Source organism: Bos mutus, chromosome 27 (assembly GCF_027580195.1).
Source record: "Bos mutus isolate GX-2022 chromosome 27, NWIPB_WYAK_1.1, whole genome shotgun sequence".
NCBI lineage: Eukaryota > Metazoa > Chordata > Mammalia > Artiodactyla > Bovidae > Bos > Bos mutus.
The window spans coordinates 43,779,122-43,803,286 of NC_091643.1; the positions used below are offsets into that span (position 1 = coordinate 43,779,122).

The 24,165-nt window shown below is 47.2% G+C and overlaps 1 protein-coding gene across 1 annotated transcript in view; it reads left to right on the plus strand.

Moving 5' to 3' along the window:
• The window catches only part of ERICH1 (glutamate rich 1), a 33,324-nt gene extending 20,331 nt beyond the window's left edge, over positions 1–12,993 (plus strand). The window contains exons 4-6 of the mRNA XM_005889148.3: positions 6,253–6,747; positions 9,131–9,325; positions 12,603–12,993. Coding sequence (XP_005889210.2) covers positions 6,253–6,747; positions 9,131–9,325; positions 12,603–12,676 — 764 coding nt within the window. The 3' untranslated portion in view covers positions 12,677–12,993. The remainder of the gene's footprint in view (positions 1–6,252; positions 6,748–9,130; positions 9,326–12,602) is intronic.
• Positions 12,994–24,165: the final 11,172 nt, after the last annotated feature.

Sequence of the window (24,165 nt, forward strand, 5' to 3'; positions counted from 1 at the left end):
TTTCAGATAAAATTTTCCCCAGATGGTTTTTAACAAGTAATAAACTAAGAAACTCTATACCATACGCCTTAATTAATTTGCATATTAAGAAAATATGATTTTCTACTAGATTGATCTTTCTGACTTTCTAAGAATCAGAAACCATAAAATCAAAAATGAGATAGTTAAGGAGTGATATATTTATCTTTTTAAGCCCTGTTGAAAATCTTTGGAATATAATTATTGGAAAAATAGATTGTTTCATTAGAAAATTAAGCTATGTCCTTATAAAGATAAATCGCTTTGGTGATATACTCGCTGTGTACCTCAGGTGTTTAATAACAAAGTGCGGACTCACCCTGGAGCTGCCGCCACAGCGAGGTCCACCCCCGAGCCTCCCAGGCAGGTCTGCTCGGCACCCCAGCTGAGAGCCTTCTGGGTGCACTGTAAGCTAGAGGGGTGTCCTTCCGGGAGATGAAAAGCTCCACAGTCTTGTTGCTGGCAATTTAAGCAGAGAGTGTGAGGACTGGAGTCAGAAAAGAAGAAAAGTCCAGTGGGGCACTGTCCACCATTTGTGTCCGTTTGAATGTGCAGCACCGTTAAATCAGTTCAGTAGTTACATCTAAAGAAGTTGAGGAGGAAGCGTCAGTGCAGCTCGTTGCCCCATATGTGCCCGCGGCATCCTGCCTCCCCTGGCTCAGCCAGGGTACAGGCGGCAGGCCTGCTGGTGACCCCCAAAACCGGCCCCCTCCTCCCCTCAGGCCTTGTCCAGACCCCTGGTTTGTCAGACCCCATGCAGCCAGAGGCACGTCCCTCCACTGCAGGCATTCGCGTCCTGCCTTCTAACAGTGCCTCAGCAGCTTTGCAAAGATCCTTTATTCATCCTGCAAAGGAGGAGTCCCTGCCTGCCACTGCCAGCAGGTGAAGTTCTGGGACCTCTACAGAGAGACGTTACATTCACATGTTCTACACAGAAATAGGAGCCTCAACTTTCTTATGAACTGAAAAACAGGCCAGCCTCTTGGAAAGAGGGCCTTTTCTTCTCTGTTACGCCAATCCTTTTTTTAAAAGAAAAATATTTTGTTTTTATGGACTACAAATACACTTACTATAGAAAAGTCAAGCATTATAGAAAACACACAGGAAGTAAAACATTACCTAAGACCACCTGGGCAAGATCTCAATAAACATTTTTTGAAAATTCTCCCTGTACATGTTGTATGTGCACATGCAGCTTTTATAAAAGTACATATTATACGTCCTGCATTATAAACCACTTTCCACACTTGGTGTGTTATGGAGATTTTTTTTTTTCCATTTCATTGCATATAGATGTATTTATATCATTTTTTTAAGTAGCTGAAATCTGTCTTATGTAAGCAATTTGTTTATAACTAGGCTCTCCTTTCCCACGTTGAAAGACATCTAGACCTTTCCCTGGTGCTCAATAAGCCCTTGGCATTTGAACGCTGTCATCACTGTGACAGTTATGCCCTCTGCTGGGCGCCGGCACCCTGGTATCTGTTTTCAGGTCTGTGGTTTCATTGACTGTGAGGTGCCGCCAGGTGTCTTTTCTACACTCTCCTGCCACCTGCCGTCTGGGCCGTTTCCCGGTTCCTCCTTGCTAGCCTCTTGTTTTGGATCTTCCTCTGTAGATGTCTTCCTTTTCCAGATTTCCTACGAAATCTCCCTTGCTTTGGTTTTAATTCCTCCGCGGACATGTGTGACGTGGTTTCTCGCGCTCAGGGTTCTCACACCCCCCTCTCTCACTTTCAGCAGCCTCCACTATGCTGTTTGTGACAGGAGTGGCTCCCGGGCCATGCGGCTCTCAGTAGAGGGCCAGCAGGCTCTGGTGGACACGGAGCTCCTCGCGGGGCTCCTGTGGGCTCCTCCCATGACCTCCACCCTGCCTGCAGAAACAGCCCCTGGGTTCCTGCGCCCTGGGCTCCTGTCTGCTCCTGCCAGTCCTGTTCTTGCTGGTCAGTCCTGCTGGGGCCCAGCTGTGCAGTGGTTGGTGTCTCATTCACTGACCTCACACACATCCTGTGTCCATCTGAGACGTGCCACAACTGCTGTCACCCTCTTCTGACCTGCCCCCATGCAGCCAGCAGGCAGCGTCAGGTCAGGTGAGGTCCCAGCTTCCCGTGGCCCTCTGCCCTCTGCCCGGTCAACCTAGCGTGTAGACCTCTCCTTCATAAGGTCCTTCCCCACTTCCTCTCTTGGCCTCCTTGACCCTGCACCCACCTTAGAAATGCAGGTGCCTGCCCCCCCGCCCCCCCGCCGCCTTCCATCCAGTACCTGATTATTTCTACAACTTTCTTGCTCTCGCAGCCTCACCTCCAACTCTTGGGGGCTGGAGCCCCAACTTGCCAGGTGGCTGGCTGGGGGTGCAGGAAGGGCCTGGGGTCTGCAGCCCCACTGCTGAATGTACATGTGGCCTTCCTTGCTTCTCCAACCTGTTTCCTTGACTACCTGATGGTAATAATCCTGTACTGGCAAACCCCACACTCGCCGTGCCAATCAGATTGGGTTTGTTGCAAAGCTTGTACAAATGTGAGAACTGCCAGCTCTTAATTCCCTAAGGCTCTGGCGCCTGCTAGAGTTAAGTCTTCAGTCAATATTTGATGACCGAGTTGAATATTTATAAAAACAGCTGGTAAGGAAACACCGGTCCCCTCTCCTCGTTCATAATTACAAGTGGTTTGACTGTATTGACATGGTTTTTGTGTTCAGATCAAGTTGCAAAGTCATTAAAATCAAGTCGTTTTTATGGGAGGCTATTATGATTATTATTCTAATAGCAAGCTCCAGTTGAAATAGTTATTAACTTCATGGCTTTTGGAAGCATGAGCTCAGTGCACAATTCTAATGTGGATTCACTGTGAGTTAAACAACCATCCTTTCAATGTGTTTTGACAGATTTAGGCCGCAGTTCTGAGGCAGATCAGTTTTCAGATCTTATTGACTCTGTCTGGGCTGAAGAAATCTTGATGCATGCTTTCCAGAGCTTCCCAGGTGCGGAGCAGAGCGGGCACTCTGTTTGACTGAGAAGGTGTGACTTTTACCAGATGCACCTGAAGTTGAGACAGAGTCCTAGGTGGGCTCTTAGTGTAGACTCTCTGATCCAGGGCTGCGGTTGGCACACACCGCAGTCACTCGTGGGCCCAGCAGTCACACTCAAGAGTTATTAGCAGGTTTCATTCTTGTCTGGAGCCCTCATGGAGAGGCCCGGGGCAGCAAGGCGCCCTGCTGCTCTGGGGCTGCAGTTCTTGTCCCGGTGGGGGCCCCACACTTAGTGTTCTGGGTGTGGTCTTGCCACCCTGGTTGCTGGGCAGGTGAGCTTGCCTCCCGCCTCTGTGTCTGCATGCTCCCCCGGAGCCGGTCTGTAGGGGCTGGGTCCTTCTGGGCTCACAGAGGTGCCGTCAGGCTGGCATCCCAGGAGCACCTCCTCCGACCTCTGACACTTCTGATCCCCTCTTGCCCTGCCCGGGCGTTCTTCAGACTGGCAGGGGGAGGGCTTTTCTCACCCTCTGTCACATTTTGCATTTCCCCTCCATTTCTAGTTTGCAACCAGTTTCCATGATGTAGTGATGTTAATACTGATTGAGTACTTCATGCTGCTGCAGTCAAACAATTGATACTTTGTATAGGAGTAGTGTTTCTCTAGTGTTGATGTTTATGGGAGGGCTGGCCTGCAGGCTTCCCTTCCTGTGGAGTCCTCCTCCGGTTTTGAAATGAACACTGTGTTGTCCTCACAAAGCGCTGTCACTGTCACTGTCGCTATTCTCTGGAAATGTTTTGTGTGTTTGGCGTTTGTTTCTTTGTTAAATGTTTCCCAGAAGTTAGGTGATTCCACCTAGGCCTGTAGCTGGCTGCGGGATTGCTCGCTGATGTATCTGCATAGAGCTGTTCACAGGGTCATCCTCTTGGTCCTTTAGAGTCCACCGGCAGGGTGTTAACACACGCCTTCACCGAGACTCTGTTTACGTCTCCTCTGCCCGTCCGTCCTGTCTTGCGCTGTTTGTCTGTCTTTCTTCACAGTGTCAGTGCTGGCTGCTGCCTCTCTGTTGGATTTTCCTTTCCTCTTCCTCTCTTTTCTGCACCTCTTATTGTTGTTTCTTCTATTTTCATCAGGTTTAAGTTGTGTTTTTCCAGCTTCTTGCTTATATCATTGATTTTTAGCCTTTTTTCTTTGCTGACATATTTAAGATCATAAATTTGCCTTTAAGTAGAATTTAGTGGCATCCCATATGTTTTCGGTTGTTATAATTTCACTAAGTTTAAAATAGTCAGTTTTCCTTATTATGAAAGCTGTATCTGCTCAATGTCTTACATTTGGAAATCAGAAAAGTACAGTGAAGGAAACAACCTACAATCACAGCACCCAGAAACCACAGTTAACCCCCAGCATCTGGACCTTCACTGTCTCAGTATCGTATTAAGTTTTCCTCTTAAGAAGTGCACACCCACAGTTATATAAAAAAGTATGGTATGCTTACATTTTACAGCCTTTTTTGCCACATCCTCCTCCTTGGATCCCTGTTTTATAGTCAGAGTAGCAGGCTGATGGCTCACCATCTTCGCAGGGCTGCATTCATGCTGCGCTCTCACTGCTTGGGGAGAGCAATGACTGGAGGATAATGTCAGTGACTGGCTCGGCTAGACGGGCCTGGAGAATGCAGATACTGGGAAGAAATGAGAGCAGGTCCCTGGATACCACTCTTGGTAGACAGAAAGGATGCCCCCAAATGACTGCACACTGGTCCCCAGGCGGCTTTACCGTGACATGATGGAGCATCCTATAGATGACTTTTTTCCAAATCAATAAAGTCAAGAATAGACCCTAATGAAGAGAAATCTGATGTTTCCTTTTTTTAACTGAACCTGGAAAATTAAAAAATTTTCATAAGCTGCTGTCATTTTTCAAACATTAATATTTTACAAGACCAACTTAAGGGCCAGCTATTCGGAGGTGCTCATGAATCAGCTATGGCCTGTCTGTTACACTGAGCAGGTCCCTAATGTCAGTTAGTATCACCTTTCAAATGAAATAGGAAAGTGCTGTGCTTAGTCATCCACTGTAACTGAGGAGAGAGAAAATACAGCTTGTGTGGGACTACATGACTGTTATGTCATGACTTTATGAGCAGTGATTTGGGCTTTGCGTGAAGTTCCAGGCAGCAACAGGTCTTAAGCTCTCACATACATCAAGAGAAAATCAAGGACCAGGGCCAGGGAGGACTCTCTGCCTGTCTTTAGCAGCAGTGCCTAATGTGGCGACCACTCCTGGCTGCAGGGCAGGGCCTCCATGTCACAGGGAGCGGCAGGGAGGCATGTGGGTGCCTAGATGGATGCGGAGCCCAGAACAAGGGCAGCCACAGCCTTGGGGACTGCAGGGGTGCCCTGTGGGCTCTGAGTCTCGAGCCCCTCATCGACCCCACGGCACCTTCCTTCTGACGTCAGTGGCAGATCAAGGCTCCAGAGTGGGACTTTCAGGGAGAGGGCTTTTCGTTCCATGGGGTGCCACAGTGTTTCAGAAGTCTCACCACGACCTGTGGTGGGCCCGGGGATCACCTGTAAGAGCCTCTGAGTGTGGGTGGCAACACCGCTGTCCTCGGTCTGCTGGAGCAGAGTGGGTGTGTGCTGAGTGTGCACTGGGCACGCACTGCCACCAGGGTGCCAAGATGGGATGGCCAGGGCAGCACTGGCAGGGGGTGATTCCTCTCAGGCCCACGTCCTCCCACAGGCCTTGCTGCCTCATGTCTACTCCAGACCTTCGACTCCTCTGAGAGCCCAGATCTCCCCTTCATTCAGGTGTGACCCATTGCTGACTGGAACGGTTCAGTCATCACTTTGCTTCTCATCCCCACATACAAGTAACTCTTTAGAAGGTGCTAAAGCACACTTAAAAAGCATAAGAATTCATGGTTTTTTCCCCAAAACTAGGAGTGAAATTTTACTCTGGATAAAATTGCAACAACTCTTACATCCTTAAAATCACGCCATATGTCATGACTGCAATAATGAATAAATACAGACACACACACACCTTTTTTGGAAGAACAAGTAGGTTTTTAATTTACTTTATGATAAATCCCAGGATCCTTGATAGTGTACTTGGTTTGAATAAAATTAATAATCACTGAAGTAAATGTCTTACGTTCCTTTTCTACTAAATTTACAAAATCCTAATGGAAAATGTATTTAGCCTGGTGAGTTTGTTATGATTCCACTTTACAGAAAATTGTTGAATTTGAATTTTTATTTTTATAGATCAGGATCTTCACAATCTGCCAAAGAGAAGAAGAATTAGAAAGCATAAATCAAAGAAAAAATTTAAAAATCCCAATAACATCCATGTAGAACCAGCAGAATTAGAGAAACAGCAGAGTCTTCTGCAGGAAAAATTGCAACTACGGCACACAGATGGCCCCACAATAAGCAAAAATAAAAAAAGGAAACTCAAAAAGAAACAGCAAATGCAAAGGAAGAAAGCAGCTGGCTCACTAACAGGAGCCTCTGGCGTGCACTTCATGTACCAGCCTGAGGAGACCAGCAGTGAGCAGGAGGATGTGCGAGCGACTGATGGAGAGAGCGCCGGGGCTGCCACGGGGGGCGGGGCTGCGGGCGCTGTGGAGGAGCGGGTCCTGCCCCTTGAGGAGGGAGGAGTCCCGGACGCTGAGGAGGAAGAGGTGAAAAGTACCAATGAAAAGGCAGATGGTATCCTGAACTTTCTGAAGTCAACACTAGAAATTTATTTTTATGATGGTATGTTTTTTCCTGTTGTTATGTTGAATAATGGCATCCACTCACTTGGAAAAAATGAGCAAATGTAAAATGTTTAAAAGTTTAAAATACAAAATGCATTAAAATATTCAGTATTCAAAATAAGTTATTAGTTTTGAGGCAAAAATGCAAATATTTAAATTCATCCCAGCAAAGATCTGGGCTGACCCCTGCTTGAGGCTTACCAGGGTTAACAGCCAGCCCATTAGCGGTGTGGGTCCAGATAAGGGTCTCCTCATCCTCGTTTCTCTGAATATGTTGGTATTCTCAGCTGTATGTCTACAGAGAATATAAATCCAGGTTGGACTGATGAACTCTTGCTCGTTTTATCAGCTGGTAGAGTTATGAAGGAAGTATACACATTGATTTGCTCCCCAATGTGTGACTCAGTGATTTGAGATTTTCTGATGTTCAGGATACTTGAGCACTATTTGTACTGATATAGGAGATGAAATTTATTCTGGAGTTTGTTCTGATGGGTGATGATTCCTTACCTTTGTGTAGAGTCTGACAGCAGCCCTGAGGATCAGGAGCCAAGAGCAGAGTGCTGAGTTACCTTCCACCTCCCCTGGTTCTGATCCGTCCCTGGTAGATTCTGGCAATGCGGTGGTTTAGTGCGTCCAGACTGTAGCACAAACGAGATGAGAAATGCTGACTGTATAATAACTGGAGGGGTAAGGAATGGACTTAAACAATGATGCAAAAAAACTGTGCTTAGTGGATCCATTTTAACCAAGAAGATTAACCCTTTCTCTCTTTGCTTGTTTACCCGCACTTTATATTGATAATAAGTTGAAAACATCCTTAGCAAATATCCACATAACACTAATAGGAGGACATGGCGGATACACTGCAGAACAGAAATAGGATTCAGAGAGATTTCAGTAGATGATCTCTGCCTGAGAGAGTAGCTTCTGGCAGACGACCCTCCTGCCAAGGAGCCTGATGTGTAAGGTGAACTTGGGGTTTCAGGAGCTGCTGAGGAGGCCAAGGGCAGGTTCCAGAGGAGGTGCAGCACAGGCCAGGGGAGCCAGACGCCTGCTGCCCTCCTCCCTCCAGGTGCTTGCCCTCCACCCCTCGGGTGTTTGTCCTCTGCCCTTCAGGTGTTTGCCCGTCCAGACAGGCTCAAGTGAGGGTCCAGGGGAAGGGGCAGCGCAGCCCTGGGCAGCAGGCTGACTAGCAGAGCCCTGGGGCTGCCCGGGTCTGGGAAGGAAGGTGGAGGGCCAGGAGTTGGCAGCTCTGTGACAAAGGAAGGTCAAAGATCAGAAGCAGAGCCACACTGGTCCCCTTTAAAGCCGTGGCCCAGCCCTGAACTGTGGGATGGGAGGAGGGCAGCATATGGTGTCTTGGGGACCAAGCAGGCAGGGCTAAACTCACCCTCCCGTGCAGCATGCTGGCCACACGCTCAGGTGCAGCTGGACCCCTGCCGGCCATACATGCAACTCCCTGCTGTCAGCTCTGTCAATGGCCCTTTCTCTGTCTGCCAAGCAGAGGCAAGGAGAATGCTGTGAGCCAAGCTCCTGAGATTTTCTCGTGCATTCGATGGAGTGTGTCAGGTGCAGCAAGAGGCAGGATGGCACGACCTAAACCATGAGGAACAGCATAGTAGAAAGGGTCCATGGAGTAGAGACACCGCTGTTACCAGACGGCAGATATAAAATAGCTGTAATGGAGATGTCCAAGAAGTAGGGAGAAGGTGGACAAGGATACAAATAAGAGACTTTGACGAGAAAATTTGAACCTATTAGGATAACCAAACGGAGCTTCTAGGTGTAGCAGTCACATAGGTCAGAAAGAGGCTCACCCATGGTACTGGGCAGTGGGACAGGAAGAGGTGGCAGCCAGGAGCTTTTCAGAGCTGGCAAAGGCCACAGAGTCACAGGCTCTGGACATTGTGAGCGCCAGCTGGGGCTAGTGCAGAAACGGCCTCAGCACGATGCGATGGGGAGGGTGCTGTGGCTTGTGGGCAACAGAAGAGCCACGGTCACCTCCTGGGCTTCCCCGAAGCGTCGACAGACGCCCAGCAGCTTGTTGTCTGCAATTCCTGATGCTGTCAGAGGGCTTGGTGTGGTGTCTGTTCCCTGTGCTCTATGTGTGACTTCTAGGACACGGGACACCCAGATACTTTACGAGTCGGTGCCTTAACAGACACCATGTTTCCACTGCACTTCAATAATGGTATTTGTTGTTTACTTTTCAGAGTTCTGCTCTGATTGTCCCTCATGGCAACGTTTTGTATCCCAAGAGTGTTTGGGATACACTCTTAAGTAGAAATATATGTTTGAGGCTTTCTTTAAGAGGTGAAAGCTTATCTTCAGTTTACAAGAGTAAAAATTCAATTCTCAGTGACCCTGTCTTTGTTTAGGTGTCTCCAAGGATTCCGATTCTGGTGTCTTTATGGAAAGCACCAAGAAGCTATTTAAACAACTGGAAACTCACAGTGTGTCCCCCTCAGACGTGTTCATTCTGGATCACATGAAAACGCTACTACTTTTGCATGACACCAAGAGATTGAAGAGTGCCCTGGATGTGTTCCCGGAACACTGCAGGATGCCACTCGGTATGTGCTCTGTTCATTATGCTCTGGGTTCATTGTGCTGCTTTAGAAACTTGTCTCGGGCTCACCTCTGAAAAACTTTCTCCACCGAAACAGTCCTGTATCAGAAAACAGTCCTGTATCAGAAAATGTAAGGCTGCACATATGCTTGAGGAGTAGGTTCCCACAGAGGGTTATGTTCCTTGCATCTCTTGCTGTAAAAATATCTCCTGATATATTCAGACATGCATGTGCAATCTACTTTTCCAGACTTGTGAGCTCCACTCTTAGGACTGAATTTTTACTGGTTTAAATGGAAGTGGAAGAGTTCATTTCTTTTCCCTTTTCTTTTTCCTCTGCTAGATGTGAAGATGGTCCATTTTCTGTCCCCCAGGTATCGTGGTCTGCCTTCCTGAACCCCTGAAGTTAAAAGGGGGAGTTGAACCATTAGACGATTTCTCTTTTGTTTACTTCCTCAACCTTTGTTGGATACCTGTTCAATGCAAACTGTCAGGCGCTGGGGCTGACTGTGCTTGCGTGTTCACAGCGCCGTAGGGTGGGGCCTTCACGTTAGCAGCTTGAAATGGGCCTCAGTGGGAATGTTCAGGCCACCGAAGTCTGCAGACACTGAGGATCAAAGGATCAGGACTGTGTTTGGGAGCAGCGTGGAGCAGAGCCCCTGTCAGACCCAGACAGGCAGAGGACAGCCAGCCAGCTGAGTGGGCAGAAGCTCCTGCAGGTCACCTTTGGGCAGTGGTCTCCGAGTGAGTGCAGTGCACGGCTTTCCTCCTCGGAAACCTCAGAGTACAGCTGAGGAGTCAGACTGACATGTTGAAAAAGCTACATGCCACATTTCGTCGCATGAAATGACAGTAAAGCTGATAGTAAAGCCAACGGTAAAGCAGTGTGGCCCTGATACAATTAGCAGGTGGATGGGGGATTGACAAGACCCTGTGAGTCGGGGTCCTCAGGAGGACCTGCCTCCACTTCGACCCAGAGCTGATCCATGAGGGGCCTTATCTGCCCTACCTGTGACTGGTCCCACCACAGGCCCTCAGTGGAGAGAGCAGAGGAGCTCCCTGCCCTTCCGGGTCGTGTTCTCGTGGAGATAGGGAAGTCAGCGAGGTGTGCTTTGTACAGCTACGCCCATGGAGGAGACACAGGATGAGCAGGAGAGTGGTGGGGAGTAGCTGGGGCCTGGTCATGTCGGGCCCTGGGGAGCCTGCTGAGTGTGTTGGCCCTCGTCCTGGGAGACGGGGCCACTGGGAGGCCCGTGGCGTGTGGCTGCGCTGAGTAGAGCCTCTCGGGCCATCGCACTCAGACCGGAGAAGGGGTGGGGGGCAGTGGGGGCTTTGGTCATGCTCCTGGCAAGAGGGCCATCCCCAGGCATGGTCAGATTTGGGCCATGTGTGAAGGTGGACTCGGGTTTCCCTGCTGCCTGGGCGAGAGCCCTCTTTGGCCTGAGCCCATCATGAGCAGGAGAGGCGGTCAGAGGGTCCGGGACTGGCTGGAGGTGCCTGTCCATGTCCAGGGTGGGGCTCATGCCCCAGCAAGCCACTGCCAGTCCCCTTCACGGAGCAGTGTGGGGCCTGGGGGACAGGGGCTTTGTCCTGGTGGGATCTGGAGTGTGAAGCGGGGATCTGGGGGGTGAAGATGGCACCTTCGAGGGTGTGTGTGCCCAGGAAGGGAGTGGGCGCACTTCTTACAGGAGCAGCTCCAAAAGGAGGTCCTGAGGTGTGGGCCGAGCGCTCGAGAGCCGGGCTTCCACCAGTGGGGGGCCTCCTGGCCGCTCAGGACCCCAAGCCCATGACCCCATGTCTGCATTCTTCCTTCCTGCTGGTTGTTGGGCCCATTGTATTCAGTGTTTTAGCATTTTTACTCCCATAAGGAAGTTTTTGCAAAAAGCCAATTTTATTAAGTTAAACTAATACAGTGTTTTTATAAGATATGAAAACAAATGATTTACAGTCCAGCTGAGTTCCTCACACTGAAGGTGCTCCCAGCGCACGGGGCAGCGCTGGGGGCTTTAGTGAAAATCATTGGACAAGTTTTGCCTGGAAGCACTTATTTAACCAGTTGATGGAAGTAAAATTTAGGTTTGAAGCACTTCTCTGTGAAAATAAATTCCTTTTTTGTGTGTCTGTGTAGGATATGCATTAGAAGTGTTCCCATGTCATGCTACTTTATTAAATTAAATCTTACAAATGGTGAAGCTTTATTTTCAAATATTGGTTCTGTCTAATTCAGTCAGCTTTAGAATTCTGAAATTGTTTTCTTTTTCATACAACTAGCTTATGAAGCTTAGTCGGTAGCTACGTCTCTCCTGTCAATGGGATCAGCCTGGAAATAGTAGCATTTCAATAGCAGCCACTGGGCCCTTTCTCTCTCTGCTGCCTCAGCAGTTAGTTTTCCTAGTTTGTGGGTGTTGCATCAGCTGGGTGTGGCAGCATATCCACAGCCCGTGCACGTGTTTCTACATTTGGTCCGACATACCACATTCTGTCATCTGCGTGTACATACAGTTACCATCTGTGGGGTTTGTATTGTTCTCTGCACACCATGAAGACCTTACGGGCACCCCCGCCCTGAACCCTCCTGAGTCCTCTGTGTCCATATTAGGCATCATCACGTGTGAGGCTAGGGGGCCAGGTGGCTGGCCTGGGGCAGGACAGACCATGCTTTTGGAGGCAGCTTGGCACACTTCTGTATGGAGCACGAGATGGACCCCGGCCCGCAGTCCCAGCCTCTTCTCAGAAATGCATCTCAGCCTCAGCAGCAATCAGCTGCCCCGTAGGCACCAAGCTCTAAGCCTTGGGGTTGGAGCCTTGGACCTGGCATTCCCTGCCGTGAGCGTCTTTACAAAGAGCAAGGCCTGAAACAAGGGGCTGTGCCCTCAGCTCAGGCACTTTGCTGAGCCATTCCTGGGACAGTTCTGAAACCTGAGTGCCATCCATCGCAGCTCATCTCACTTAGAATTATGCTTCTAACTTCCTGTTGCTTTGTCCACCTTTGACGTAAACTTGTGTTTCTCTTTCACTTCGTATGCAGTTTTTTTGAGCTCAGGCGTTAAGCATGTAGTGTTGGGTGTGATGTTGTAAAGTGAAATACAAACATTCCAGACTGACCTGTACTTTTGTGGGATTCACAAGTGTGCTATTAGTGTCATTTCAACTCCTAAGTTTTGTTTCATTTGATTAATTCAGGATTTACTTTTGGCCTAAGAACTAATAGTTGCAAAATAATAATTTATAATTTTTCTTTTTGTTTTTATTTTTTATTCTGTTTTCTTTTTGCTTTTCAGAATATGCCCGAGTAATCTCAGCTTTCTTTAATTACTGGATCACACATATCCTTCCTGAGAAAAACGATGAATGAAATCAGTGCATCTATTTAAAAAGAGCTAATATTTGACAAGAACAGAAAAGACAAGTATGAAATGGTCTGAGACTTACTTCCTATACACAGAGGAGATGAAATTCTCTTCTAAGTTTTCTTTATAACCCAGACCCTGGGAACTCTGAGGACATTTCTGCCATATTATTTATTTATTGTTTGTACATAATAGGTAAATGTAATCTGAGACTTCAAGTGATAAATTGGGATAAAGTTGAAAATTTCTTTGAAATTTTGTATGTCTTAAATTTTAAAATGGACATTCTGTTAAACTGAATAAACTGTATAGTTTGAAGCTATATATATATATTTTTATAAAGTTCTGAATCACTTGTGTCTGAAAGTTTAAGAATGTTGTATGGGTATTAAAATACTCATTTTAAGTAGTTTGATTCTACAGTAATTGAATTTATTATTGTTTTCTTTTCTTTTTCCTCTTCTCTACTTTGGGAATAATATCAAGAACCTGTTTTTCCTGTTTCCTCTTGTTGTGGAAGCCATCACCAGTTTTCAGTGAGATTGAGTTTTAAAAACACCAGTCAATGCAGTGTTATAGGACAACATTGTCTCTATCTATAAAAACATACATTTTTTATTGTGGTAAAATATATGTAACATAAATAGGCCATTTTGAAGTGTATGATTCAGTAGCATTAAGTGCATTCACAGCATCATGAGATCATCATGACTATCTTCCCTTGTTTTAGGCTGAATGGTGTTCCACACTGTTTATCTACCATCTGTCCATGGACACTGGGTTGTCACCCCTGTTTCCTCTTATGAATAATGCTGCTGTGAACATTACGTACAAAACTGTGTGTGGACATTTTCTTCACTTCTCTTGGGAGTGTAATAGCTGGGTCAGATGGTAATTCTACATTAACCTTTTGAGGAGCTTCCAGGCTGTGGTCCACAGCAGCTGCGCTATCTTCATCCCCACCAGCCGATCAGAAGTCCTGAGCTCTCTGCGTCCCCACCAATACTTGTTATTTTCCACTTTTCTGGTAACAGCCATCCTCGTGGTTGTGTAAAGGCATATCGTGGTAGTTTCAGTTTACTACATCCCATGTACTCATTAGCTGTTCTCCTCTTTGGAGACATGCTTAAAGTTATTACCCATTTGTGAATTAGATTATTAGCTTTTTATCATTGAATTATGAGCTCTTTATACTGGGTCATATGGCAACTCCAGTTTTTTGAGGAACCTCCATACTGTTCTCCATAGTGGCTGTACCAGCTTACATTCCAACCAGCAATGTAGAAGGGTTCCCTTTTTTCCATTCCCTCTCCAGTAGTTATTATTTGTCGACTTTTTAATCAGGGCCATTCTGAGCAGTGTAAGGTGGTACCTTATTGTAGTTTTGATTTGCTTTGCTCTAATAATTAGTGATGTTGAACATCTTTTCATATGCCTGCTGGCCATTTGTCTGTCTTCTTTGGAGAAATGTCTATTTAGGTCTTCTGTCCATCTTTTGATTGGGTTGTTTAATATTGAGTTGTATGAGCTGTTTGTATAATATATTTTGGAAATTAAGCCTTTGTCAGTCACGTCATCTGCAGATATCTTCTCCCAGTCCATAGGCTATCTTTTTGTTTTATTGATGGTTTCTTTGCAGTACAAAAGCTTATAAGTTTGATTGGGTCCCATTTGTTTATTTTTGCTTTTATTTCTCTTGCCTTGGGAGACTGAATGGTACAAGTTATGTCACAGAATGTTTTGTCCATGGAATTTTATGGTGTCATGTCTTACATTTTGAGGGTGTGTCCTTAACTTCATTGATTTACATGTGGATGTCCAACTTTCCCAACACTGAAGACAGACTGTCTTTTCTCCATTACATGTTCTTGCCTCCTTTGCTGAAGACTGACTGTAGGTGTGTGGATTTTATTTTGGGGCTCTCTGTTCTGTTCCATTGATCCATATATCTGTTTTGTTCTGGTACCATGCTGTTTTGATTACTGTAGCTTTGTAGTTGGAGAGGGCAATGGCACCCCACTCCAGTACTCTTGCCTGGAAAATCCCATGGACGGAGGAGCCTGGTGGGCTGCTGTCTATGGGGTCGCACAGAGTCGGACACGACTAAAGCGACTTAGCAGCAGCAGCAGCTTTGTAGTACTGTCTGAAGTCCAGGAGGATTATACCTCCTGCTCTGTTCTTTTTCCTCAGAATTGCTTTGGCAATTCTGGGTCTTTTATGGTTCCATATAAGTTTTAGGATTATCTGTTCTAGTTCTGTGAAAAATGTCATGGGTAATTTCGATCACATTCAATCTGTAGATTACTTCGGGTAGTATGGCCATTTTAGCAATATTAATTCTTCTAATCCAAGAATATGGGTTATCTTTCCATTTCTTGGAATCATCTTCAATTTCCTTTATGAATGTTTTATAGTTCTGAGCATATAAGTCTTTCACCTCCTTGGTCAGGTTTATACCTAAGTTTTTTTTTTTAATAATTTTTTTAATTGAAGGATAATTGCTTTACAGAATTTTGTTTTCTGTCAAGTATTTTTTTAATGCAATTTTAAAAGGAATTGTTTGTTTTACTTGCCCTTTCTGACATTTCACTGTGAATCTAAAGAAATGCAACCAGTTTCTATATGTTAATCTTGCATCCTGCTGTTTTGCTGAAATTATCAGTTCTAGTAGTTTCTGTGTGGAGTCTTTAGGGTTTTCTGTATATGGTGTCATACCATCTGCATATAATGATAATTTTACCTCTTCCGTTCCAGTTTGTATATTTTTCCTTTTTTTTGTCTGATTGGTATGGTGAGGACCTTCAACACTCTGTTGAATAGAAGTGGTAAGAGTGGGCATCCTTGTCTTGTTCCATATTTTAGTGACAGGGCTTTCAACTTTTCATCATTGAGTGTTATGTTGGCTGTGAGTTTGTTATAAACAGCTATTATTATATTGAGATATGGTCCCATAAATGGAATTGTTTTTATTTTCTCTTCAGATTGTTCATTGCCAGTATACAGAAATGCAACTGATTTTTTTGAAATGCAGCTGATTTTTCATATTGATTTTGTATCCCACTAGTTTGTTGAATTCATGTATTAGCTCTTAACAGTCGTGTGTGTGTGTGTGTGTGTGTGTGTGTGTGTGTATGTATGTATGTATAATCATTAGAGTTTTCTACATATAAGATCATATCATCTCTGGAAAAGATAATTTTATTTCTTTCCTTCCACCATGGATGCACCATTCTCCAGGGCTCCTTTTCCCTCTCACCTCACTGTGTTCTTAAGAGGTGTCTGTCCCACTAAGTGGAACCTCCTGGAGGCAGATGAATCAGCAAGGATGCCCTACTGGTTCTGGAGATCTGTCAACTTAAGACTGGTTTCTGTGAAGCTCCCCAGGCTTAATAAAAGTTGGCAAGTGGAGCCACAAACCAGGCCTGGACAAGGACAGGCCCAACCAGGATGTGCCACCAACCAGGACAGGGCCATAAACCAGGATAGGTGACCGACCAGGTCAGGTCCACTGACCAGGATGGGTCACTAGCCAGGACAAGTCCACCAACAAGGACAAATCCACCAACCAGGAGAGGTCCATCATCCAGGATGGGCCACCAAGCAGGATGGGCCTACTGTACCCCAGGGACTGCCTCCTTGAGAATGGGTGATGATCCATTTTCCCCATGGAGATGGAAAAAGAACACAGCCACACCCCGAAGTGGGAGCTGTGGCAGCTTCCTGTCTACATCCACAACGGCCTTCACTTACCCCTCAGTGGAGACATACTCAGCTGCTGCCACTGCCTCTTCCTCCTTCCCTGAGACGTCACTTTGGTGAGGTCAAAGGCTGGGGAATCACGTCCCCTTCACCGCAGGGTTGAGGGGTCACTGGCAGGCAGGTGATGTCAGCCTGTTGCCTCCTCTCCAGAACATCCCACTGCCTCGGGAGGGACACCTGGCTTTCTGATTCGCCAGGTTGTAATTCTTCTATTAAGATGCCTCCCGATTAACGACCCATTTGCTGGTATGAAAATAAAATATTGGCTGATTCATAATTTCCTGTTATTTCTCCACCTCCAATTTGCATATTTTAGTTATACACAATTTACATCTTTTCCATGCCCAGCAGGTAGACACACTGTTGATGGATTCCAGGGAAAACTTATTTGCAGATAGGACTTGACCTTTTACTTGATTCTTTCTGGTCTCAGCACAGAATCCCTGTAAACCCTTCTATCAGCTCACTGGGAGACCAGGACAGTTCACCAACCAGGACGGGCCACCAACCAGGACAAGTCTCTCTGACCACACCCCAGAGGTACAGAGGAACAAGGGTGTAGCTGAACAGGTAGGGTAGCCAGGGTTAATCAGTTTTGTGGATCATCCTAATTTCAAGAAGAAAAATGCCTCGTCTAGAAAACAAAAACAAATAAATCATGTCTCTGTGTCAGCATAAATACAATAATCTGATTCTCCCAGCGTGATTGTAGTTGGATGATAATTAGATCAACTTATCTTTTACAGTCGTGCAGGATGCTTATTCAGTCCATGCCACTTATTTTATGTAAACCATACCAATTAATGCAGACAAAGGAAGCGCTCAAGAATATGAGGAGTGCTCATCAGCTTGCTGACAGTGAGGTGAGTGTGCCAGGAAAACCCCCAGGCTTTCCTGAACCCCAAAGCCTCAGTGAGTGGAAGAGGTGGCCGAATCTCGCCACTGCCTCCCAGATCCGGAGGCTCAGTGTTTTCAGAAGAAATTGTCCTGGGTTCATTCATCCCCACTCGGCCGGCTCTGGGTTTTCCTCTGTCCAGCACTGTCAGTGCCCAGTTTTTCTGTGGCGCTTGTCTTCTCATTCAGAGAGTCTGGTGAAAACTTGGGTCCCCTCCAACGTATGAAGGGTGCACAGAGCTTCCCCACCACACTGGAGACACTGAACAACTCGAGGAGTTGCAGGATCCCCAAAACCCACTCCACATGACAGACTACCAAAATTTTAGTGGCTAAAACAGCATCTTTCATTGCCTTGCAGTGACCATGGGTCAGGCCCAGGCTTGGCCAGCTGTGTCCTGGGTTTGGGACCTAGAGGCTGTGCACAGAATCTGTTCCTGTGGCTATGGGACCAAGGTGCTAGTTTTCTTGTTGACTGCCAGCGGAGGCTACTCTCACCTCCCTGAGGCTCCCCACAAGCCCCAGCTCCACCTGAGCCTCTGCCCACCTGCCAGCAATTCTCGGAGGCCAGTAGGAGACCTGGGAAAGACCAGAGTCTGGAAGGCTTGCCTTGGTAGAGTTAAGCTGCCAGGATTGTCTCCCTTCTGCTTCATTTAAAACCAACTGGTTACGGGGCCTGAAGTCCTTTTTCCTTGCATGCAGCCATTGGCAATGACCCTTCTGGTACCATCCTGGCCCATAGCACCTGGCACAGATGTTGCACTGGTCACTTAACAGACCACTTAAGGTGACCACTCAGGTCTTCCTTCCAGAGGACTTGCTGTCAGTGTGGTTAGCTGCTGCCAGCCCTTCAGGTCCATGTCCTACATAGACCAGATGTCTTCAGTCACCAGGGTAGACCAGATGCCCTTGGTCACCTTCGCCTTCTAGGTCCCATGGATGTTCAGATGGAATCATTTATCTCCTTTCATTTTACAAGAGAGAATTCTCTTGTGACCAGAGAATTTAGGGGACTTGCTTAGTATCACACAGCACTTTTAAAGATAGAAAGTAGAAAGTGAGATGAGCAACGTGTAGGTGAGAATGTATAGGTGATATGTTATCAGAATTAGATGGAGAGAAATTACCTTCATGGAGGAATCAAGGGAGAAAGAGGGCTTCATAAAGGTGATACCTGAGCTAAAAGAGATAGGATGAGGTTGTCTGGAAATACAGGAGGAAGGCAGAAATGCTGGGAGGTGACAGCAGGTGAAAGAGGGAGGTGCTTCACCTTCTCATGGCTATTTTCTGTCTGCACCAACAAGGAGATATTTCAGTCAGCAGCTATGCTGTTGATTCAAAATGTTGACACATTTCTACTGGCAGTTATGCCCAAGAATATCTCCTCTTCAGATTTAGTCACCACTACCCTTTCTAGGGCTTCCCTGGTAGCTCAGTGGTAAAAGAATCTGCCAGCCAATGCAGGAGACTCAAGAGACAAGAGTTCCCGATCCCTGGGTCGGGAAGATCCCCTGGAGAAGGAAATGGCAACCCGCTCTAGCAGTCTTCCCTGGGAAATCCCATGGACAGAAGGGCCTGGTGAGCTACAGTCCATGGGATTGTAAAGAGTTGGACATGGCTTAGCAACCAAACAATACCCTTGCTAGAAATGTCCTAAAATAATAAATGTTTTGTTAAGGGATTGGGGCATTCCAAATGATTGTAGACAGTAACTGACAACAACTGCCAGGAATCTGCCATCAAGGCAGTGATCACAGAACCAACATCAAGTATATATGTCTGCAGAAATCAGAGGGCAGCCTCATCAACTCATCCTCACAGACTCCACAGTATAATCCAGTTTCTTCTCTCTGCAGTATTCTCATTGCAGATTTAGATGCTCATCCAGTTTTTTATTATATTCATAATGGAGAATGAAGAAGAGGGGAACTAATATTTATTGAGCACCTACTGTCTGCCAGGTATGTGATAAATCCCTTAATCTTTCTAATATCTCATATCTTTCTGTTCTCACAATCTATAAAGAATTTAACAGTTATTATCATCCCCACTTTGTGGATGAAGAAATATTTGCTTGACCTTAATTGACCATGAAAAACAGACTGGTTCAAAACTGGGAAAGGAGTAAGTCAAGTCTGTATATTGGTCACCCTGCTTATTGAACTTATTTGCAGAGTACATCATGTGAAATGCCAGGCTGGATGAATCACAAGGTGGAATCAAGATTGCCAGGAGAAATATCAGCAACTTCAGATATACTGCATATGACACCACTCAATGGCAGAAAACCAAGAGGAACTAAAGAGCCTCTTGATGAGAGTGAAAGAGGAGGGTAAAAAGCTGACTTAAACTCAACATTCAAAAAACTAAGATCATGGCATCTTATCACATCATGGCAAATAAAAGGGAAAAAGTGGAAGCAGTGACAGACTTTTATTTTCTTGGGCTCCAAAATCACTACAGATGGTGACTACAACCATGAAATTAAAAGACGCTTGCTCCTTGGAAGGAAAACTATGACAAACCTAGACAGTGTATTAAAAGGTAGAGACATTACTTTGCTGACAAAGGCCTGTATAGTCAAGGCTGTGGTTTTTCCAGTAGTCATGTATGGATGTGAGAGTTGGACTATAAAGAAAGCTGAGTGCTGAAGAATGGATGCTTTCAAACTGTGGTGCTTGAGAAGACTCTTGAGAGTCCCTTGGATTGCAAGGAGATCAAACCAGTCCATCCTAAAGGAGATCAGTCCTGAATGTTCATTGGAATGACTGATGCTGAAGCTGAAGTTCCAGTACTTTGGCCACCTGATATTCTCATGTTTCTAGCCAACTCACTGGAAAAGACCCTGATGCTGAGAAAGATTGAGGGCAAAAGGAGAAGGGGGGGACAGAGGATGAGATGGCTGGATGGCATCACCTACTCAGTGGACATGAATTTGAGCAAACTCCAGGAGATAGTGGAGGATGACAGCCATGCTGATGGTTGGGAAGAATTTTATAGTAAAAGACTCAAAGGAAGATGGGCCTGTTAAAACTAACAGTTATTACATTTCCTTCTACTTGATTCAATAAGTAAAAGGTTGTGTATTCAAGAGAAAGACACTGAAACCATATTAAAGGAGATGCTGAGCTTGGTAAAAACACTTCTCCCAAAAAATATTAGTTCCTAAAGGTCCTTACAGTTGTTCTCTCTGGGGGGCCAAACTCCAAAGAGGAGCCTTATAATTTGGAGAACTCTGGACATCAGAGAAATCTGGTGGTCAGTCGGCATTAAAGGAGAGTGGGAGACCAGCCCCCATGCTGGAAGTCCCTCCTGCAGCTTCCCCAGGTGCCACCTGACCTGCAGGTGTTCCAGCAACAGGTATGCAGGTGAGAAAGCTGTTTACCCCATCTGAGCTCAGCACCACCTCTGTTTCACGTATGAACACAAGGCAGTTTTCACACAACTGCAGTATTCCCTGCAGGTTTCAGGATTGCCATGGTCTGTCATACACATGGGGCCTGTAACTTTTGTACCAAAAACTGTTCACCTTCTCTGCAGATCAGTCCCCATGGCAACTCGTGTTGCTAAGTCACCATCGGGTAGGGAGGGGAAGATACCAGGAGAGCACAACTAAAGTAGGGAATACCATTGTGCTGGATGCTACAGACAGACAGACCGCCCAGTGCACGCTGATGGCCCATCCTGTGTGGGCTGAGCTCCCCGGTGCTGGCCCATCAGGGCAGCCTTGGGGATCCCACACCCTGTAGACCCTGAGGAGGAGCATCTGTGCTGCCTTTTAGGGGAAACGTCTGCTTTTAGGCAGAAGCTGTGCTTGTTTGGGTGGCAGTGTGTGGAGGGTTAGTGCCACATGGGGTGACTCAGGTTATACGGACCCTGACCCTTGGCCTCAGAGCTAAAGGGTGGAGCCCAGGTCGCTTGTCAGGCCCACATCTCCAGCACCACAGCCGCCAATGAAATGCTATAAGAAGCCCTCCTAAAACGCCATGATTCCCTTTCCTGATTATCTGTCCCCTGAAGGCTGAGTGAAGGCTGAGAGCCCCAGGAGGCTATTGGTAAACACCCCGCTTCAGCTCCTGTTACCTGATAGGGGAGTTAAGCATCTCAATCTGGCTGAAGTGAGCCTTGGCAAACTGTCAGTAGGAAAGGGGATTTCCTGCCTGCCCGGGTCATCAGTAGAACTTGGCGCACATGTGGTTACTCAGCGCGAGCAGAGTGGTGGCTGGTGAGGATGAGGAGGTGGCACAGCCGGAGTGCAGGGCCGGGAGCCTGAGGGCAGCCCTCAGGACACCTCACCAAGAGCCGTGTGCACCTGCAGCCGCACGATGTCAGGTGGACGCTGACCCCTCCATCCTGGAGGCTGGAGCCCCAACCCAGGCCTGCTGGGTGCCGAGGGCCTCTGCCTGGCCTGCAGGCGCACCTTCTGGGTCTTCACCTGGCCTTTCCTCTGTGGGGAGAGGGGAACCCAACCCCGTCAGAGTGGGATCTGCCCTGTGACCTCCCCTGACCTTAATCTACCCCCGAAGGCCCAGCTCCTGAGAAGCCCACGAGGGCGAGGTCTCCCCAGGTGTGTCCACCTGGGGTATGGGGGGAGAACAGAGAAGAGAGAGGCAGAGAGGTGAGGCTCAGGAAGTGAGGAGGGGCCTGTGGAAGAGATGTCTGGTCCTGGAGGTCAGAGAGGCTCGGAAGGGCCCCAGGTGCCTTACGCAGGTTGGGGAGGGGACACAGGTGCTTCCCGGGGCCGGCCCCCACGCTTCCGGGGCCCACGGGTGGCAGCGTGGAGCGCCCAGAGGTCAGGGCAAGCCAGGCTCGTCCTTCCCACCAGGGAGGCCTGTGCACCTGGGCCCGAGGAGGCACAGCCCCTGGAGGTACGGCCAGTGCCCCTCTCCCTCCACGCCCATGGTGTTGTGATGGGGATCAACCAAGGGCACAGGCTCGTCTGCCTTCAGCGCGTGGTCTGGGTCCAGGGGTGTGGGGTCAGGGCCTGGGTGGGGTGTGGAGGGTCAGGAGTCCCGAGTGTCTGCCGTTAGACCAGACGTGGCGCTCCAGGCAGAAGACTGAGAATTGAGGGGTAATTGTGCTCTTGGGAAGAAGAGGAAGGATGGAGCAGCAGAATTCCCTGCTTCCTCCAGTCCTGAGCAGGAGAGAGGTCACAGGGGCAGCAGGAGGGACAAGCCATGCATGTGGACGTAGCTCACCTGACTGCATTCCAGGCCAGACACTCGCGTCAGGACGGATGGAGCCCTCAGGCTGGAGGGGCTCGGCGCTCTCAGGCTTCCCAGCGGGGCAGGGCACAGATGCTTCAAGAATGCTTGTTGTCCTGTTCTCAAAGGTCTGAGCCTCTTTTAGCCCAACTGGGCAGCCTCTTGGTGGAGGGTCTCATTGGTGTCATCAACGCAGATGAGAAGGAAAACGATAAAAAAAGAAATCGTGACAAGTTTTTGGTTGGCTGGCTGGGTGAAGGGAAACACACAGAACGAAAGTGCTTGAACTGTCCTCCCAAATCAGGTTACAGAGAAACTCAAGCACCTCACAACAAACAAAACTTTGCCAGTGAAGCTGTGAGGGAAGAGAGGTGGCTGGTGGGAGATGTGGGCACCACGGAAGGTCTTGAAATAACCCAGCAAGCCCTCACCACCTGGAACCCAGCCGAAGTTTCCATCTGCAAAGGTTAAAGACAGGCTATACAAATGCACGTATATATGTATATATATGTGCACACACGTGCATTGCATGTCATATGCAGTATTGTGTATCACATGCCACGTGTGCAGTGTTACATGTTGTGTGATATATACAATGTTATATTTTGTGTGATATATAATACATACTGACAGTACTTGTGGCCTGTGACAAGTTCTTTACCTGAAAGCTTGAATTTGATGTGATTTTCATACTCCAGTTACAGCCAGCCTTTAAGAAACTTCAACTTGTTGAGGTTGGCTCTTGTATAAAAATTACCCATAATTATCAGGAAAGAATATTAACATACTCCTCTCTTTTCCCATTCTATAGTAAATTTGCTAAAAATTTTGTTTTTAAAGTTATACTTTTTGCTTAAGTGTATTATTCCTGTTAACATGAGGAGTTTATTACTGTTTTTTAAAATTAATAAATGTGTATTTTAAAATTTCTGTTTAATTTCTAGCGTGGTAAATGTTGATACACACAAGCACAGCTCACAGTGTCCTCAACACCTTTCCAGTGTATCCAGGACCCTGAGAGGCAGAGTTAAGAACCGCTGCCACCCCCACTTCTGCCCGGTTAACCAGGCTCCTTGGAGAAGCAGCCAGTTCCAGGTGTGGAGACAAGTGCGAGGTGAGTGCAGAGTATCTTGTTCCCAAAGCAAGTAGATGCTCACAGCTGTGAAAGGACATATCGTAGTGACAGCTTCAGGAGTCTCCCACTCAGCAGATTGGGACTAATGTAAATTTTCAAGAAAACAGTGATATAAACAGATGAATAGTAATTCCAGTGGCACTAAGGACAGGATGGGGAGGGCAGGGGAGGAGCTCTTTGCTCTCCTCAGGGAGGTCGGGTTAGGGCTGAAAGGCCCAGCCGTCTAGTCACAGGATGGTCCTATGGCCACCAGCCCAATTCTGCAGTCCTGGGGCTTCACCAAGAGTCACCTCCTTGCACGTAAAAAGTCACGTGTCATGCTGGAAAATACAGGGTCTTAGAGGCTCTGTGTCAGGAACCTGGAACGGAAACCAAGTTTAAATTACATCAGTGTCACCACCCCAGCAGCCCCCGCCTTCTTGGGCTCCGGGGCAGGACAGACCCATGTGACCAAAAGTCAGTATCAGTTTCTGCTCTGTCCTCAATGGAGAGAGAGCAGAGA